The 21,104-nt window shown below is 36.9% G+C and overlaps 1 protein-coding gene across 1 annotated transcript in view; it reads right to left on the minus strand.

The window, feature by feature from the left end:
• Positions 1–21,104, minus strand: part of LOC107703465 (tankyrase-1-like) — a 104,624-nt gene that overhangs the window by 11,824 nt on the left and 71,696 nt on the right. The window contains exons 6-17 of the mRNA XM_016506082.1: positions 20,565–20,585; positions 18,848–18,942; positions 18,569–18,635; positions 16,427–16,613; positions 13,209–13,330; positions 12,809–12,900; positions 12,618–12,696; positions 8,434–8,605; positions 8,244–8,323; positions 6,106–6,109; positions 5,355–5,627; positions 1,681–1,790 (exon numbers count right to left, since the gene is read on the minus strand). Of these exons, the coding sequence (XP_016361568.1) occupies positions 1,681–1,790; positions 5,355–5,627; positions 6,106–6,109; positions 8,244–8,323; positions 8,434–8,605; positions 12,618–12,696; positions 12,809–12,900; positions 13,209–13,330; positions 16,427–16,613; positions 18,569–18,635; positions 18,848–18,942; positions 20,565–20,585 (1,302 nt within the window). The remainder of the gene's footprint in view (positions 1–1,680; positions 1,791–5,354; positions 5,628–6,105; positions 6,110–8,243; positions 8,324–8,433; positions 8,606–12,617; positions 12,697–12,808; positions 12,901–13,208; positions 13,331–16,426; positions 16,614–18,568; positions 18,636–18,847; positions 18,943–20,564; positions 20,586–21,104) is intronic.

Here is a 21,104-nt window from a genome sequence, read left to right on the forward strand (position 1 = left end):
TGATCCGTGCTGGTCGCTGAGGGAATACATCAACTTTCACCGTGGACAAAGCGGAATCCAGCCATGTGGTTGCCGCTCATTCGTCGGATCCGCCGGGCGTGTCGTTCTCGACCCCGCCGCCTCAGCTCACTCTAGCCCGGCCTCAGCTCACGCTAGCCCGGCCTCAGCTCTAATTACACCAAATACACAAAATAATGTTATTTTTAGCAGCATCATATGACCCCTTTAAGATCAAATCATTTTCTCAGTAATCTGGTGGCAGCAGTTAACAGCTGACTAGAGGGAAAGACAATCAGTTAGTACAGAATTTACAGGCTCTTATTTAAAAAAATAAAATGAGTTTAACTAGTTTAACTTTTAGTAATTTTGTGCTTTGCCATTTTAAAAATTAATTTTTTAAAATATTTTACTTCATTTTTTGTTTTTGTTCCAGTTTTATCATCTTTATTTAGTTAAATTAATTTTCATATAATATTTATATTTCAGCTTTATTTCCATTAACACATTTTTTATAGTTTTAGTTAAAAATAACAATGACCATGACACCATGAGAATGAGTAAATATCGACAGAATTCTCATTTTTGACTATCCCTTTAAATGGCATATGAGAACCGTTCTCATTAGCAATAGAGAGGGAGGGCAAAACAAGCTTGGGTTTTGGCCAACTCTTGAGTTGTGGTGCACAGTGTGTGTGGCTGAGATGTCCTTCCGTCAGTAGCAGTGACTGTATGGAACTGCGATCAGCTGGCTGTGTTTGCCGAGCGCTGACAGCCTTTACACAAAAAGGCCGCAAATTAACAGAGGGAGGCGCACTCAAGGTCAGCCAGCATCGGCTGGCCGGCCGCCAGCTCTCCTCTAGCCAATCAGCAAAGCCTGGGCAACCTGCCACTCCGGTCACAGCCAATAAGAATCTCACAACTCGCGTCACAGAGGTCCTGTTTCTTGGATGGCAACAGAGAGTGTATGTGAGTGCGGTCGAAGGCCGGAGTCTGACTAGTTCTGATCCAGCATGTTTATGTAACTGCAATCTGCTCCCATCCATCTGCATGGTCTAATCACATCCCTGTAGACCTCCAGAGGGCAGACGCTGATAAATACCTCCAACTACCATCACCTGTAATGGGTTTCCCTGAATTCGCTTGATTTGATTTCCAGAAAGAGTCAAATCCTGTATTAGAAGTGTTCTGTGCTTTGTGGATTAAGGCTCCTCTGGGTTGCGGCTCGCAAACGGCTTCATCTCGGCATCTGGGTTGTTCGCAAGTGAAAATGCAACTGAAACCCCCTGAAGAAGCATGAGGTGCAGCGACGCATTAAAAGTGCATAAGCCAAGGTTCTGTTGGCAGAACAAATACAGATGTCCAAACACATTTTACATACAGTCACACTCTGATTTTTCACAGGAAGTGAAAACAAAGTGCTGTATCAGAGCACAGAGGGGTTCAGGTGAAGGTTTACATTTGTTCTGGGAGAAAAAAAGCCCTGTGTTTCGTTTTCAGGAGCAAATACATGGATTATTCAGCATCTACATCTGTTTGTGTGTGTCTGAGGTACCCACATCACCATTTCCTGCCAGACCTGACATGACACCGGAGGCATGACATGTGTCAGCTTAACAGATGTCTGCATGTAGTCCCAGTCTCAATGAAATGTTCCTCCTTTTAATCAGCAATTGCACTCACCCCATACGAGGCCGCGTTGTGGAGGGGAATAAGGCCACCTTTGTCCTGTGCGTTGACGTCTGCCCCGTGCTCAAGTAAATACTCTGCTACCTCCAGATTGTTATAGCCAGCTGTGGAGAAAAGGATGCAGAGAAATGTAAATCCATCTACCCACAAATCTGGTATCAAACACAAGCAACTAGTCCGTATCACAGTTTCAGAGTGTTTTTGAAATTTACAAAAAAAAATTTAAAAATAATTTTTCCACTACGGCACACCACAACTGGATGGATGGATGGATGGATAGGGATGGATGGATAGATAGATAGATAGATAGATAGATAGATAGATAGATAGATAGATAGATGCGTGTAAAGCCATATAGAAATATAAAAAAACCATGACATAAAAATGATCAAAGCACATAAACTACTAAAACGTAAAACAAAATTAAAATGAAACCTTATTCAAAATATTAGTAAATACTAATAGTATGTAAGTTACTAAACTGAAATAAAAATAGAGATCATTAAAATAGATAGATAGATAGATAGATAGATAGATAGATAGATGCGTGTAAAGCCATATAGAAATATAAAAAAACCATGACATAAAAATGATCAAAGCACATAAACTACTAAAACGTAAAACAAAATTAAAATGAAACCTTATTCAAAATATTAGTAAATACTAATAGTATGTAAGTTACTAAACTGAAATAAAAATAGAGATCATTAAAATATAAGCACAAAAGAAATGACTAAATCTAAAATTTAAATGAAAACCGAAAATATATAAATCAAATAAAAAATAAAAAAAAAAGTTTTCCCCCTGCTCACAGTTTCAGTCAATTTATTAATTGTTCCCAAGATCAAATTGTTCATCTTGGGTGCATTTCAGTTCCTCTGCATAGGTCTATAGTGAAATTTCATCTATTCCCATTTTCAAAACTTAATTAAACTCAATTAATTAAACTCTCTTTAGCCAGTGTTACTGAAATCTTACTCCTCGTTACTCCTTGTGATTGTAATTATATTTATTGCTCAGTGCAAAGTGGAAGCTAAGCACAGATGTGTGTGTGTGTGTGTGTTTTTGTCACTCCAGCTTAGCTAGAAGAAACTCAATCTAGCAGTCAACCTTTGGCATTGAGCAAGCTGTCACTGACCTTTTCCCAAAAAGACCAGACACTACTATTTTCAGTTTTAACCGTCTTCTTCGGTTCCTTTCCCTCTCACTCTCACTCCAGACATACATGCCTACAGGACCGTCACTAATTAGAGCCCTCATCATTACAGGCTGTAGCCCTCTAATAACACACAAACCCAGCTTTGAGAACTGCACTAATGAGAACACGGTCTCTGTCTCACACGTACACACTCCACCGCGTGTGCAGCGCTCATCAGATGCTTCCTGCAGGTTCTCCTCTATAAACCACAAGCATTTTTAGCAGTGTTTCTCACTTCCTTCCCACGAATATGTTATCTGTCTGGCTGTACTGCTCTCTTTGCCTCTTATCTTTAATAAAGCAGATTTACTCTCATTAACACCATGATAAGCATTAGGATTATAGTGAATTAAAAAATATTAACGTTGTGGAAACAGTATCACTCGTCATGAAGTGTCAGCGGCCGTTTTCAATACATCAGAGAAAGTGTAGACTGCAAAATGAGCCTAATGCTAGTGAGTGAAAACATAAAGCATTTCTGAATGAGGTAATTACTACACATATTTGTTTTTGTGGATAAATGCACTTATATTTAAGTGTTATTTCATCATAAAATGGATTAATTACAAATAAAAATACATAAAAACAAATATATTTGATTGGTGGGCAGACACTGCTGAATCAGGGGGCATCGGCCCCTGGATTTAACCTCAGTCCCCCCCAAGCAGCCTTAAAAATGACTTACCAGTCATTAAAAAAATTGCTAGACAAAGCATCAGGATTGTAATGCATGAGATCCTGTAACGTCAGTCAGAACAAATTAATTTGTCTTACAATTCTCCCCACAGGCAAACAGCAGACGAGTGGCATGTTCTCTAAGCAGGGGTCACAACCACCACGTTAGTCACAGCCCATTGCTCTCCAGTGGAAATAGCGAATGTGTGCTAGCTGGAGTAAAATCATGTGTCTATATCTTTGCCTGATGGTAAGGGCCGTCACCCACCTGCTGCTGGCCAGGCCTAGCAAGATAAGTGGAATGACCAGCGCGCTCACTCCATCTGTTCAGTGACATTTGCTGATCTGTGCTGTTCAGCACGCAGTATGAGTCACTGGCACAGCTGGAGTGTTGTGCAAATGATGATCCTGGAGCAGTGTTCTCCTTCTCTGAACTCAAATCTATTTAACACCCTTAGGCTTCTGGGTAATTCTTTTTAGTTCGCAATTATAGTTATAAACTGAATTATCCTTATTAATAGTAATATATTTGAAACAAATTGCCATGCTTGTAAAAATCCAGCTGCAATATTTTACTCTTTCGTATTTAGTCATGTCCTCTCAAACATTCCAGATGCAATTGTATAATGTTTATTACAGAATAACAACAATTATTATTATCATCATTGTCATTGTAGTTATAAACCAAATGATTATTAAGAAAAATCCAGCTACAATTGTATATTATTATGATAGTCATGTGCTTCAAACATTACAGCTGCAACTTTACGTTTATTATAAAATAGCAATGACAATATAATAATAATAATAGTTGTAGTTATTATTATTATTATTATCAAAAAGCAGCTCAGCTTTGGCTCCGACATATTCTATACTATTAAATATTACATATTAAAATTACTATTTAAAACTTCTGAAAAAAGTCATGGATAAGATATTCATTGCTACTGTCTTCTGTAGAGCTGCTTATAGCTGAATTGAACAAGTTTCATAATTTAACTTTACACAGTATTGAACCAAATCTGAACAAACACTGAACTGACTTGAGCTGAATAATGATACTATTGTATTTTTACGATACAGTATTTTTAGAGCTGCTTTACAGCAGAATTTGAATGTGTCTTTTATTTGAAGAAGTTTGCATTAATGATTCTGCTACCTCCCTGTTTATTATAGTGAAGCTGCTTTGAAACAAACTGTATTGTTTAAAACGCTATATAAATAAAGTTGACTTGATTGAGTTTTTTTTTCATAGCTACAAAAAATGTGTTCTAAAAATCACAGAACAACCAATGCACGTGGACGACTCCAGAAAACATTTATATTCCGAAATATTATATTCTCACGAATACAAGAACACCCATGAATAAGATGGGGGAAGGCTCGCATAAAGACATTATTCTGAATAAGACTTTATCGGGGACATGAGCCATACGGAGAATATTGTTGTGCATGTAAATGTCGGTGACGGTATGAACTGTGTGGAAGTCTTAGACAGATTTAATATTTGGCAAGGAAGCCTTTGAATCCCCGCCTGGAAGCCAGGCTTACACAGTGCTCAGAAAGGGATGAGAGCCAAGATTTAATTCAACATGTCCCCCTTTCTTTCCTTCTGGATTTCTTTGCCTCGCCTCTGGGGTGGGATGATATCTCACAACACTGCTTCAATGCTTTTGTAGAAACGCAGTTCTCTGGATGGTGGTACAGCTTGATTTTTCCATTTCAAAGGGAGAAGTGCTCTCATTTCTATGTTGAAAGCGATGGCTCGGAATGCCGCAGAATGATTTTTCATTACCTGCCAGGTGCAGCGGAGTCGAGTTGCGTCCCTGTGTGTCTCTGCAGTTGATGTTCTCCAAGCTGCACAGTTTCTGGACCCGGGCCAGGCAGCCTTTTTTGGCGGCATCCAAAAGCGCTGCATCTCCTCTCAGCAAGTCCTGGATATCTGTGTCTCCCTCCTTCACCATGTCCAATGGCGTGTTTCCATCCCGATTCTTCTTGGTGGGGTCTGCTCCATGCTGAAAGAGATAAAGACATTGAGCGCAGATCCACAGAGAAGCCCAAAGGCTGACTTAGCACAGTTTAAAAACCTCATCTATGATCTTTCTGAACATTTATACATGAAATGATCATTACTCAATCATTCAATCCTCAGAGGATGAGAGATTTCACTAAACATAAATATGTTATATATAAATACAGTTATAAATATATATATATATATATATATATATATATAAGTTATTAAGAAAGTGATTGATGTTTTAAAATACATGCAACAGAAACTGAAGCGCTTATGAGTTGACCAACACGGTGGTCACACCAGTTCGACCGCACACAAAATTTAGTCGCACAGGCAGAAAAAATTATCGCAGTCTGGAGCCCTGCATAAGTTCATAAGTGCAGCGCTGCTTTGTTTACAGTGGAAACCAAGAAAACGCTTTAAGCGCCACCTGCTGGCAGAGAGTGAATCTGCGTCTCATTCAACTCGTCTGCTGAATCGTGAAATCAAAATCGTAAAACGTATTGAATTGTGAGTGAATCGTTACATCCCTAGTCAAAAGGTTTAAGGTTATAAAGCTTTTGATCTAAAGACTTGTGCATAAATTATTCAAACCAGTTTTGCAGACTAACACAAATAGTATTTACATTAAAAATAATTTGTAACTTTAATAACATTAATTCTAATTAATAATAATTTTGCAATATTAATAATATATACACTACAGTTCAAAAAGATTTTTGATGTTTTTGAAAGAAGTCTCTTATGCTCACCAAGACTGCAATTATTAGATACAAAATACAGTAAAAAAGCAATATTGTGAAATAGGCCTGGGCGATAAAACGATATCGATATTTATCAACGGTACACCTTCTTCGATAACGATATAAAACATGTTCGATATAGTGCACGATATAGGCACGTGCTATGAGTGACGCAGACAGCACACACAAACACGAACATGAGTGCTGTGCCTGCCTGTGATGAAGAGCTTGTGAGTAAAGAATGAATATTAGTTGAATTTAAAATAAACATTTGCATTTAAATGCAAAAATAGTACAATCCAATGTTAGATGTGCATCAGGGAGCGTCATCAGTGGAGCACGAGATGCGGTGATGATGATGTAAGTGACGTTGTAGTTTAATGTTTTGTTAGTCTAGCCCACGAGACGCGCAGTTGCTGCGTTATTCATTCAAAATATTAGAGAAATATAGAAGCTCAATGCGGGGAAGATCTTGATTAGGTTAAAACCGAAACCAAGCCATTCACACAGAACGCATATTCAGTCCATTTTCTAGACGGACAAATACGACTGCTGCACTCGCGTCTCACACAAGAGATGTAGACAGCCATGCAAAGTTAAAATAGTTTAAACTTTTAGAAAAACGTTGCGCATTTTTGTGGAGGTTTTTTCCTTTTCACTGCGTCTCATATGTTTTTAAAGGCAATCTGTGTGAATGGCGATTCGGCTCTTTGTATTAAGCAATGCATAAATACGTGATGCTGTTTTGTTCATAATTGTTTATGCAATTTACGAAATTATATTTGATATATATGAGTTCATTTAGACGTAATGCACGTTTTTTTTTTATAGACAGTTACTTCCTTGCGTTGACAATTTAATGTGCTGCATTATTTTGCTCATTGAGCCCTCCTGTGGCCTCGGGAGACAAGCCAAAAGTTTAACCTATTTAATCTGCATGTAAAACATTAGAAATTAGATATTTGTTGAATTTTTTTATTATTTGTTGACTGTTAAAACAAAAAAAATATTTGTTGTTTGTCTCAATAAATTGAGTTAATTTAAAAATACAGTGGTAAAATGTAAACATTTTTTTCTATTGCTCGGTTTTAAAAAAGGTTATAAAAAATGTCAATAATTATCGATACCGAACGATATGAAACATTATATCGTTGATACATTTTTAGCTATATCGCCCCGCCCTATTGTGAAATAGTATTACAATTTAAAATAGCTGTTTCTATTTTAACTGTTTTATATCTTAAAATGTAATTTATCCCTGACAGCAGAGCTGAATTTTCTGCAGCCATTATTCCAGCCTTTAGTGTCGCATGATCCTTCAGAAATCATACAAATAGAAAAAGAACAGTATTTATTTGAAATAAAAATCTTTCGTAACATTTTAAACTGTCTTTACTGTGACTTTTGAACAATTTAATGTGCCATTGCTGAATAAAAGTATTCAGCAAGTATAATACAATTTTCTTCTCACGCTCTCTCAAAAAAAATAAAAATAAAAAGGTCATAAGTATGGAACAAAACACATCTAAGAGCTGCAAGCTGTGTCCTTGAAAAGTTTATCTGTCTGGAATAAAGAAACTAAACTCATTTTGGGGTATTTTTGTTCCAGACAAAAACCTATAAAAAAATTCAATATCCATAACCGCAGATATATTTTCATCTCCATGTAACCTGGAGCTGCTTTGTAGCACTACACTAATGAAAACAGTTGTAAAGGTTATTACAAAGTATCTAAAATGAATTAAAGTTTCTTACAAAAAAAAAATTGTGGCCAAAGAGTTTCATGTTATATCTCGGCTCCACCAGATCACCACAGATTTTTAAGCTTCCCTCACCTCCAAAACCTTTTTTAACCCTTGGTTGGCTGTTGAACAACTATCCTGTCCATCTCTATTTGAAACCAAATTAAGGCGCCTCTCACCTTCACAGTGTCCAAGTCTCCTGCTTTTGCTGCTTCTAATAGTCTATAATCCACATCTGAGTTCCTCACTGGAATGTTTTCTAACAGACACAAGCATACATTAACGTGAATTTCCATAACTGTTAATGCATTAAGATACAGAACTTCAAAGCCCAAATAAACAATCCCAAACCCCAGATTCAGTCCGTACCATTTAGGATCTGCTGTACAGCTTCATTGCCCATCTGTGCGGCTGTGAAGCCCTGCAGGGAGACGATGGCGGGGTCGGCTCCATAACTCAAAAGTATCCTGCATGTCTGCAAGTGTCCAGCCAGAGCCGCCCGGTGTAATGCAGTCTGACCCAGCGTGTCAACAGCATTCATCTATAAACAAACACAAGAAAGGATGGAAAGAAAGTGAGCAGATTGGAATCTCCTCCTCCTCACTGATCAGTGAAGAGCACATCTGAACGCAGCCCACAGAGCAAGACTGAGCTGTAAGCAAACTTGGCCTCTTTTGAAATGAACACAAATATGAATTAATCAGACAAGCCCCTGGGAAACTTCTACACTCATTCAAAGACTATCAACACTGCACAGTGAAGAAAGAAAGGGTCCTACTGTGTAATGTCTGCGTGTGGTTTAGCGTATGGTATGATTACAGTTCATTATTCTGTCTCAAACTTGTTACTTTTTAAAAACTCAAACTCTCAGCAAAATCGTATTTTACTGAAAGTGCGAAATGTATGTGTTCCAGTTCTCCATATAAAGCACACAATGCCTTTGTTCACACTGCAACCAATTCTGATTTGTTTTAAAATAAATGTGTGACTGATAATAATGCATGAACATTAATTTTGAGAAAAACTGAAAATGAAGTCTCATTGGTGAATAGATGCTTACAGTACGTAGAAAGTTAAAAATGTTCTTTGAAAATAACTTATGCTTGCATGATTTCACATAGCCTTGCATTTTGTCCTCTCCATGGGGTTCACATTACAATTACATCTGTTAAAGTTCTGGTTTTTGCTCATATTTTTGGCCAAAATTGGCTCTTTTGACTGAAAACAGCATTTTATTGCATTTTTGGATGAAAATGTTCCATGGTATAAATGTTTCAGCATCCGTACTATATATACATTTATGATCACATGATTATGATTACATACAGAGTTGCAAATAATGGAAAAATGATGTAATCCAAATATGACTGACTGAAATACAAAAATCTGATTCTGAATTTAAATTTTAAACTTCATTACTGTTCAAAAGTATGGAGTTAGTAAGATTTTACTTTCATGCTTTTATTTGAGCAAGGATCCATTAAACTGTGACAGTGAAGACAATAATAACGTTACAAAATATTTCTGTTTCAAATAAATGCTGTTCTTTTGAACTTTTTATTCAAAGAATCCTGAAAAAAAAAGTATCACAGTTTACACAAAAATATTAAGCAGCACAACTGTTTCCAACATTTCAACATAGATAATAATAAGAAATTATTCTTGAGCAGCAAATCAGCATATTAGAATGATTTCTCAAGGATCATGTGACACTGAAGACTGGAGTAATGATGCTGAAAATCCAGCTTTTTATCACAGGAATAAATTGCATTTTAAAATATATTAAAATAGAAAACAATTATTTTAAATTGCAATAACATTTCACAATAATACTGCATTCTTGAGCAAATAAATGCAGCCATGGTAAGCAAAAGAGACTTCTTTTAAAAATCTTACAAAACAAAGCAGGTGAAATGTGAATTTTGGGCCAACAAACTACTAAACAGATTTCAGTCTTACAGTCTATACCAAAAACATACTTTCCTGCCTGTATGAACAAAGCTACACATATCAATCTAGATCTTCAGCTAATAAGCATCTCCCACCATCAGCTGATTTCCTCAGTAACTGTGTTTGCTTTAGACAGCTTTATTCTTCATGCTTCCTGCTCTTCTTATTAACTCGAAGCTTCCGCACCATCTGTTTACTGATTCACACATGGTCTGTAAACACACGCTAGCTACAATAGCCTCTTGTCTTTGAACCTCCAGCCTGACTATTTATCCAGTCCATTAATGTCACTTAAGTCTGGCCGCTGCAGTTTGGCAGTGAGCTGGGTTGCAACACCAGTTAACGATCGGATGCGTTTCCGCGGGGTCGTACTGCAACAGATGGACACTGATGACTGAATGATGGAATTCAGGTTATGGAGGGTCAGCCTCCGTTTATTTATCATGCAGAAGAGCTGGGATGCGAGCACAAGGGAAGTCAGCTTTGAAAATCAAGCTGCTCCAGGCAGCATAAAAGAGCCACACAGCATCAATGAAGAGGACCTCTGGATAATACAACCTTGCGTGAAAGTAGGACACGGAAGTTTGATGAACGGGGAGGCCCTTTAGATACACTCTTGGCTCGAACAAAGACAGCAGACTGTGGATGAGATTATTTCCAGGAGTATCGGCTCCCCTGGTCTCTCCGCTGAAGAATAGCTGATCAGCCGCGATGCTCTCAACCAAGGCGGTAGCTGAATGCCTGATCAGTTAGTCGATGCTTATCTGATTTGGCTCTCTGAAAGGGCTCCATTGATTTGGAAGTCTTTTACCCCTCTCTGCTCTGGAGAGGTAATGACATGACTGATGTAGCTCGTAGACGTCCTCCAGTTTCTCTAACACAGTCCAGCTGTGAGACCGAGGCGGCAGGCTATTTACCTATTCACTTTCACTAGAAAACTTTGACACAACCACTAAATGTGTCAGAATTATTTTTTTTAAAAGTAGTACAGAAACAGAACCACAGAGTTTTAAACACTGAGGATGAACACAAATAAATACAGTAAAAAAAAAAAAAAAAGAATAACAATATTTATTTATATATAAATATATTTTTAAAGCAATTTATTCCTGTTAGTAAAGCTGAATTTTAAGCAGTTACTCCAGTCTTCAGTGTCACATGATACTTCAGAAATCATTCTAATATGCTGATTTGATGCTTAAGAAACATTTCTTATCACAGCTGAAAACAGTAGTGCTGCTTAATATTTTTGTGGAAACCATTATCTATTTTTTCATTATTCTTTTATGAATAGAAAGTTCAAAAGTACAGTATTCTTTTGTAGCATTATGAATGTCTTTACTGTTACTTCTGTTCAATTTAACCCATTCTTGCTGAATAAAAAAATTATCTTACTGAACCCAAACTTTTAAACGGTAGCATACAGTATATTTAGAATACATTGAAATTCCCCAGCAGCCTGTTGTGAAATAAGGTCATTTCAGACTGCAACAGAAAAACAAATAAGAATCAAAATTGTATTAGGCAATGCAATTCCCAAAAGAGCTTAGAACTTATTTCATATTTTCAAATGTATTTCATCTAGCAAAAAGGCGTCATTCCATTCCACACACAGAAGCACCATACTATTAATCATGGGAAACAATAAATCATGCAATTTAAGTTTTCATTCTTGTGCATATGTGACAAAAAGCATGAATTGCTTGCCAAGTTTGCTCTGATGTATTGCATAATTGATGTGTCTTTTATGCAGGTCCATCTGCATTAGTGGAAGAATGCAAATGTTACAGATAAATCAGAATAAGTTCATGATTCCCAACTCTAGTGATCAGATTTCAAGTGAGAGACCAATCTGCTAAAGTATCTTTGTGAATGGAGTGATGAATGTTTGGCAGTTAATTGGGAAGATGTTAGCATATAAACACTTCCATACTGATGATGAGCTCTTCCATCTCAAAGCCAATTATCTGAACCACTGATAAGCAGGCAAATTACTCTGACAAAAAAAATAAATAAATAATAATAATAATAATAATAATAAAAGTAGAGTGCAATGGGCTCATTCTTCATTCTTCTCCTCTTACAGCAGGAACGTGATGACTCAACTGCACACAACAGTAGATGTGACAAAAATGCTGCTCCACTGAACTGATTTTTCTTGGCTCAGGTGAGAACAGACAAAAAAGATGCTGTGGTTCTGTAGAGGGGCCATATTCTACACTTGTAGTGCTTTATTTTTTCCCCAGAAGACTACTTATGTCAGTCAATGGCTCTTGCACCAAAACAATCATAATCTATTTTTAAATGACCAATTTCCTCCCTCTCTCTGACCTGAGCTGTTGTTATATGGCAAGAGAATATCTCCCAAAAAAATATTCTTTCTTCCCACAAAAAAAAAAAAAAAACAGCTTCCAGGTTTGCAATGTCATGAGGGTGAATAAATGTTGAAAATGCTTTGGTGAACTATCCCTTTAAGGCAGACTATACTGTGAGAGTTGGATGGTGATGCGAGGTGTCAGGTGTGTAAATGTGTGTGTGTGTGTTGCGGCTCTGTAGTCACATGCAGGTATGTGGCGTCTGCTGACACAGGAGCAGCTGTGTACCTTCGCCCCGTGTTTCTGCAGAACCTCCATGATGTCATTGTGCGCCCGTTCTGCTGCCACATGGAGAGGCATCATGAAGCTGCACAGGGAAGAAGGACAAGATAACAGAGAAGATAATAAGTAGGCCAGACAGACCTTAAGGGGATAAACATTTGGCATTTGATAAACACATCACAGACCCATTCACTCACTCTTTGTTCTTCTCATTGACATTGGCTCCTTTCCGTAGTAGCAGTTCAGTGACCTGTTTTCGTTTTGGGTGAGGTGAGGCGACAGCACAGTGCTAAAAACACAGGATAGAGGCCTTGTAAGTGTCACGGTTTACCACAAATTCTGTCTTTTTGGTAACATTTTGGCACCATTTGGGTCACCATTCACTTTCATTGCATGGAACAGAGCGGTGTGGACATCCTGCCTATATATCTCCTATTGTGGTTTTAGGAAGAAAAAAATGAAATCATACAGGTTTGGAATGACATGAAGGTGAGTAAATGATAACAGGATTTTCATTTTTGGACTATCCCTTCAACATCTGCACTTAAACCTGATATCTCAGCTGGTGAGCTTTGAAGTGAATCAGCAGGGGCTCACCAGTGCCGTCTCATGCGTCTGTGGGTGCTTGAAGTTGATGATCTCCAAAGCTAGGGTCTTCTTTACCTTGGTCATGTCTGCTTCCCGTGCCGCCTGAAGAAGAGAGTTGCCCTTAAACTCGTCTGCACCAGAGGAAAAAATAATATTTAGAGAGGTGATTCAAGACGCTCTGACAGAAGCCAGTGGTAGACATAATTCATCAAGACATAGTGTGAAAAAAGTAACTGAGGCTTCACAGCTACAATGCAATCTGGCTTTATGGCAGCAAAAATATGAGTTAAGATATCTAAAATGTATGACTGAATCGTTTGACCTGATCGAATGAATTTTGCACATTCAATTTGTTATGCTTCTGCTCATAAGAACGGCAAAGCATGGAACATTATTCCATCTACATGAGAGCCGTTTTACTGAATGAGCACAGCTGGGATTCGGCCAAAGGTAATCCCAGTCATGCTGATATTTAGCAAAACATTGCAGTTGCAACAATTGGATGATCTTTGCCATCATTTGCCAACAGTTATTCTGTAAAAACACTGTTAAATGCAATCTTTAGCAAATTTCAAAATGATTATATCTATTTTCATACTGTACTACCTTGAAGTATTTAAAACGGTTAAAACAATTCAATTTATTTTGTAATGTGCTGATTTTTTAACACAAATCAGCAAAAATAGTATCATAATTTTAAATTTGCTTTTATGCAAGTTTTATAAATCAATAAATTAATATTGAGTAGTATTAGACAAATTTATAACTAAAGTTCATTTGTATAATTTTTCTTAGTCAATAAAAATTGTTTTAAAAGAAGTCAAAGCATCCAACTTTGCATATCTCAAAAACAATGCAACAGTTAAAAGTAGTATTAAAAGTATAGAAGATAATATTTAACTGGTATATTAAATATTAGCACTCTTGGATCACAGCTTGACCCATTAATAATAAGGATGGAGAACTGAGAACTAAATACTGCACTTTATTAATTTATTAAGTATATTATCTTTTTTGTAATTACAAGAAATATTATAGTTATATTATATAAATATTATAATTGTTATATATTTTTATTCATTTTTATTATATTTTTAATTTACCAGACACTATCATAAGTGACTTACAAAGGAGGAATATTACAACATTTGCTTGTTCTACTTTGCATCGTAAAATACTCGCAGCACAAGCTCAAACACAAATTCCAGATAAAGGAAAATCTTTACATAGCAAATTGTGTAAAGTTTCAGTCAAAACTGCATCACTCCACCCCACACTGGGAGAAGCCAGATAGAGAATTCACAGGCAAAATATATAACGACGTCGCCTGCCAACCTCATCAGCAGACTGGAGCTCAGTCTCCACTGCACTTGAATAATGCAGAACGAGAATATTGTATGTTTAAAGGCGGCTTTCTCTAAACCTTGATGTGTCATTCTCGGTGCCAGTGAGAAGGTGGCAGGAACAATCAGAGCCAAGTTGCGTCCAGCTCACTTACACTTGCAAGGCGAACGAGTAGGATGAGTTTTGCGGACTTTGATGCCACTTATGCTGAGCAACGATGAAAGATCCTTGTCTGTTGTCTTTAATTTACTCTTAAGCAATAAGGAATGAGTCTGTTTTATGAAAGGTGAAAGGCCATATATGCTATATTGTTAATATAATGACGACAAAAAAAAAGTTGCATCAAGGCGTGTCGTGCCTAATAACAGACTTTAGCCATATATATATATATATATATATATATATATTTCTTTATATAATTTATTTATAATTACACTTAATACTTTTAGAATTCCAATGCAGATGGAATTTTATGTGCGTCTGTCAATTTCATTCGTTTTTTATTTTTTATTTTTATATTTATATTTAGCTTTAATTTATTTTAATTTGTAGTTTCAGTACTTCAACTTAATCTTAATTTTAGTAAGTTGCAAAGGTAATATTTCTAATTTAGGCTTTTTGAGTTTTTGATCTAATATTTATATTTTATTTTAACTTTATTTTATTTAACAAAAACAATTTTTAATAGATTTAGTAAACAACAACAACACTGTTTTACAAATATACTTACATAAAGAATGACTTTTTTTTATAATTATGAAATTGATACTTTCATTAAACGGTTAGTTCACCCAAAAATGAAAATTAGGCTGCGTTTTACTCACCCCCGAGGCATCCTAGGTGTATATGACTTTCTTATTTCAGACGAATCCAGTCGGAGTTATATTAAAAATTGTCTTTGATCTTTCAAGCTCTATCATTGCAGTCAGTGGGTGTTGCAGTGCATCAGTCCAAAAGTTGTTAAATAAAAAGCACCCATGCATAAAAAAAAGTGTCTCACATGGCTCCGGGGGGTGAACAAAGGCCTCGATGCGTTTTTGTAAGAAAAATATCCATATTCAAAACGTAATAATCACTTTAATCTAGCTTGCGCCAGCAGTTGTACACAGAAGCAGCTCTGGGAGGATTCCCTGCGCTTCCGCGTGCGTCACTTCTGAGCTGCGCATGCGCAAAGTTGACCTCATACGTCATTCCCCCGGAACTGCTTCCGTTTACAACAGTGATCACAAGCTAGATTAAATTGATTATTACGTTTTAAAAACTTCTTTTGGACTGAAGCAATGCAACACCCGCTGACTGCAAAGATAGAGCTTGAAAGATGTTAGACAATTTTTTATATAACTCCGACTGGATTCGTCTGAAAGAAGAAAGTCATATACACCTAGGATGCCTCGGGGGTGAGTAAAACGCAGCCTAATTTCATTTTTGGGTGAACTAACCCTTTAAGCAAGGACACATTCAATTAATCAAGACATTTATGATCTTTTAAAAGTTTCCACACTTTAAGGAAAAAAATATATTTTCAGCTGTGATAAGAAATGTTTCTTGAGCACCAAATCAGCATATTAAAATGATTTCTGAAGGATCGTGTGACACTAAAACTAGTAATGACTGCTGAAATTTCAATAAACTGCATAAGAAATCGATACAATTTTAAAATATATTAAAATTCAAAGCAGTTATTTAAAATTTTAATATTATTGCACAGTATTATTGTTTTTGAGTTTTCTGACAGATTTTTGACCAGATACTACTTTTGCATGATAAATACAGATTACAGTGTTGGCGAATATAAGAATATTCTTTCAAAAACATTCAAAATCTAACTGACCCCAAACTTTTGAACAGAAGTCTAATTAAAGATGGTAAGAAGGTAAACTCACATGTGAGCCTCTCTTTGAGTTCTGGGGTCGGGGCCATGTCCACCGCGCTCTTCCCGTGGCAGTTGACCAGCGTGGGATCAGCTCCGTGACTCAGCAGCAGGGAACACACCTCCACACGATTCTTGGAGGCAGCCTCATGCAAAGGGGTGAACTGCCAGAGGTCCATGGCATTAACACACGCCCCATGCTACAGAAAAACATTCAGGGTGAGATCACACGGAAAGGATGGCACCAACTCTGACGGCCAAGATTCATTTTCAAATACACTGAGAACATTATGCGGTTCCACTTGAGCAGTTAGAGCAGTTTTAGCATAGATTATGAATTTCTATCTATTAGGGAGTCCGCCATGCCCCAGAAGCCGAGTTAATAGCACTGAGGGAAAAGAATATCGAACACATTTTTAGAAAATGACTGAGACATCAACTTGCACTCGGAGGCAGGGGGTAAACAGTACAAAATGATTAAAGGGATAGATCTCCTAAAAATTATTTTCTTAACTCTTTCAAATTTAATACACAAGTTGTATGAACCAATTTGACTGCTTTTTTAGAGCTTGACAGACCCTGGTCACCATCTACTTTAATTGTATGGAAAATTATTTTCTTCTTTTGAGCTGCAAGTGAGAGGAATGAAACAAAAGCTCCTGAGGAACTCAGGTACATCAAGATAACGTCAGGTGTTGACAATGGATCTGTGCTGATAAGAGGATTCTTAATTGTCTTGTTGATCATTGCACAGCACATTTAATCGAATATAATGATCTTAAGGAGATCTGGGGAGCTACTGGTATTGTGATAAGCTCTCCTGAGGCCAAGAACACTCTGTTCTGCTGTGTATCAAACTCCAAACATTGTTGTAGAGACAGATTGGCCACTCCGCAGGGCTCTGTTAACACAGCGAGCATGGGAGAGCACACCGTGAGCATAGTGTTCCATATATCAGCTTTGTAAGTAAAGGAAGCTGGGCTTAAAGGCCATACTCTGTGGAACTTCAGTATCAAGGGAGAGCTTGTGTTTGCACTGAGACAGAATGCACTCTGAGAAGACATGCAGAATGAAGCTGTATATGCAGAAATGTAGGACGTACATTGAATTAGTCACTTTCTTATTGAGCTGTGAGATAAAGTAACCCAAGCCATGTGTTATGAAGGACTCTGGTAACCAACAATGGACAGTGAATGTCATTGGTGGGCTTTTTAGTTGACAGCTTAAACTACAAATCAGTACAGCTTTAGCGTCATCTGTAAGTAGTTCCGCTAGAAAGAAAAAGAAGTGCGTCTGGACGTTTAGTGCGGAGTGTCATCCACAAAGTTTATTTCTGGTTTGTGTGTGCAGCAAAAAGTAATTTTAAATGATTCCATCTTTATTGTTAAAACATTTGTATATTGTTGCTTCTGGGTGAAGTTAGTCACGGACTGAAGATATTAACGGCAATACTATATGCTTGTGTACCACGATCGCGATGGCGCTAATGACATTACGGCTGCGAGTTTGAGTCCCGCTCGGAGCAAGACTGTACATAATGTTGATTATTGCGATTATATAGTGACTATAGTTAATCCTAGAAATACTTCAATGCCTTGTAACTGCTTAATATGGTTGTAAATGTTTATTGTTATTATAATTATTTTGTGTACTGTTATTTACTATTCTTGTATGTATACTTTTCAGAACCACATATATACTTGCATCTACAGTGGAGAATAAATATGTTTCAGTTTAAATTGAAACAAAAATTCAAATGAAAACTAAATATATAAAAAAAAAAAAAAAAAAATCAAAAAGCTAATTCAAAATAATCATAACACCTATAATAGTATATAAATAATACAAAAAAAAACCTCAAGTGTAATTATTCTGTCCACAATGATACCGAAAACACTGTGTAGCATGGGAAAATTTAAATATGTAGTAAGTGGAGCAGGATTTTGAATCAATGACAATATACTGTGGACAGGACTGTCCAGTGTGACGAGACAAAAACCAAAGTCACTGACAAAATGACTTGCAACAGGTTAGGACAAAGCTTAGATTTAAAGGTTGCTTCATTGCATTGTGCCGGGTTAGGACAAGCTGCTTAACTGGAAACATAGGTCACACTACAATATGCATGCACACCCATTCAGGATTTTGTCCTTACCTTTAGCAGTAGCTCTGTAACCTCATAGTGTCCATATGAGCAGGCGTTGTGTAGAGGAACAAGACCACTGGGGGGAAAAAAACAAAAACAAAATCATTTACAGTCAAAATGTGATTTTCCTTCAAGTATTATATGGACAATGGAAGGCTAATGAACAAAAGCTTTTACCAGAGTGAAAACAACTTGAATTAGCTCATATAGACCATATTTATTTCAATGTAAAAAAAAACAAAAAACAAACAGGAAAGTAAGGAAAAAAGGAGACTTAAGCAGACCTACCCTTTATCTTTAGCGTGAACATCAGCGCCATGTTGCAGGAGAAGCTGAACTATTCGGACTCTGTTGTATCCGGCTGCCAGGTGCAATGGAGTAGACTACAAGAAAGAAAAGAGGAAACACCGTTATGACAAAACTGTAAGATATACACTATTGCTCAAAATTTGCTCAAAATTTTTTACTTTTATACAGGAACATTACATTTTAAACATTAAAACAGAAAGCAGTTATTTTATATTGTAATAATATTTCACAATATTACTGTTTTACTATAAATATGGTCAAATAAATGCAGCCTTGGTGACCATAAACAAATTCTATAATTCTCTTAAGAACATTCAAAATATCGTACTGATCTCAAACTTTTGAACGGTTATATACACAGATCCAACAAAGCCATGACAAAGCACCCCTCTGTAAAGCAGTGCCAAGAACCTTTTTCTTCTTTATGTCTCTTTAAAAAGTATTAGCGTAGCCTTGAAATTGGGCTGCCTAGAGACCAAGGGAGGTCTTGGTTTGTGAGGAAAAAATTAATACTAGGTTTCCTCTCCTCTAGAAAGAACAAGGCTTGTGACTGACTTTTGCCTTAAAGAAGTCACACTTCATTGCAGCTCTGTGGCTTGTAAACCCGCCTGACAATCCAACCCTGTGCAAGTCTTACTGTTTTACTGAGAATGATCCAGAGTTTAAGAATTGACATACATAATAATTAAGGTATTCAACATCATATATCTGTGTACCGCAGCACACAGCGGGGTATAACAACAGTTCCCTCAGCACAGCGTGATCGTTTCAAAAACTCATATCACCTGCATTCTGATGACTGTTTGAGGATCGTATTTGTTACGAGTGCTAATTAAAGACAGCGGTTGATATTTGTTTCAAGCCAACAAAAATGAAATGAGAAGAGAATTTAAAATTAAATTAAAAGGAAGTCTGATGACACAAATATTAAACAGTTCAAATGAGCAGTTAATCACATTCTTAACTTACAGACATCAAGTAATTCATGCACTCTGCATTCAATAACAAACTGCCAACAAAAAGAAAATCGACAAGCCAATCGAAAACAATCAAACAAAATGAGGATCAGGTGGCACAAAGAAAATCAGATTTGCATAAAGATCTCCAATGAAATGCGACAAGGCACACGGTCATAAACCATCACAGCAATGTATTGATGTGAGCAAAGTGCAATGCGCAAACTCCATGTGTTCCCGCACAGTCTCCTGCGATAAGCATGGATCATTCACCATACAGCTGAAAATCCACAAAACAATGAAAAATCAATCTAGATGAAATTGGAAAACTTTAAATTGTGTCCTTCAGTTGCAAAATAATGATAACAATATGCAGTGACAAGCTTTCCTAGGCATGCACACCAGGGTGTTGGAGGTTATAAAAGACAAGAAACAAACCGAGTGAAAGTGTGAGTGGTGGGATGGAAAGCTGTAGTGGTACAGGAGGTATTTTTAAGCTCACTTATCAAGCAGGTGGTACACTACACATCCTCTTTAGGGAAGAGTTTTCACACCAGGTTTTACTCTCATATCACCTTTACCCCAATCCACTGCATTCACAAAGCTGCAGTGTGTGAACAAAGAACCAAAATGGGCACATTGTGACAATCAAATAAAAAATAATGTACAAAAAATACAAAAAATAAAAACAAAAAATCCAACAGAGATTAAAATGAGTGCAAAAAATAAAAAAAACTTACCAGAATTGTTTGCGATGTCGACTGATAGACAATGTCGCCAGAATGAGGAATAAAACAAAAGAGAACAAAAATATAAACAAATAGTGACAAAATGATAGCATTATGTAATTCTGGCACACCCTGCAACAATTCCTTGTCTTTTGTCCTCTACCTTTACCTGGGACATTGGTACAAGCTCAATGTTCAAAGCGCAGCACCACATTGGCAGCACCGCTTTGTGATGGAGACTGAAATTACATGATTTCAACACAAAGACGATATGTGAACAGAGCAAGCAGTCCATCATTCTTTTTACTCTCCAGGGAGTCTGGGCTGACTTGACAGAAGAGTTGGTACTGATTCAGGGGCACTAAACCAAAACTCATTTCAGACAGCTGTGACAGAGAGATCGCACATGTGCTGCTGGTTTACATGATTCATCCAGTGGCAGAACACTGTGGTCTGTTGACGTGTTAAGATTGTCTACTGAATTTGTATTATCAGTACAAAAAACAAAAGGCTTTGTTCACTGGAACAAAGCAGGAGAAAAAAAAGCCAATT

This window comes from Sinocyclocheilus anshuiensis, unplaced genomic scaffold (assembly GCF_001515605.1).
Source record: "Sinocyclocheilus anshuiensis isolate Anshui unplaced genomic scaffold, SAMN03320099.WGS_v1.1 scaffold330, whole genome shotgun sequence".
In the NCBI taxonomy this organism is placed as follows: Eukaryota; Metazoa; Chordata; class Actinopteri; order Cypriniformes; family Cyprinidae; genus Sinocyclocheilus; species Sinocyclocheilus anshuiensis.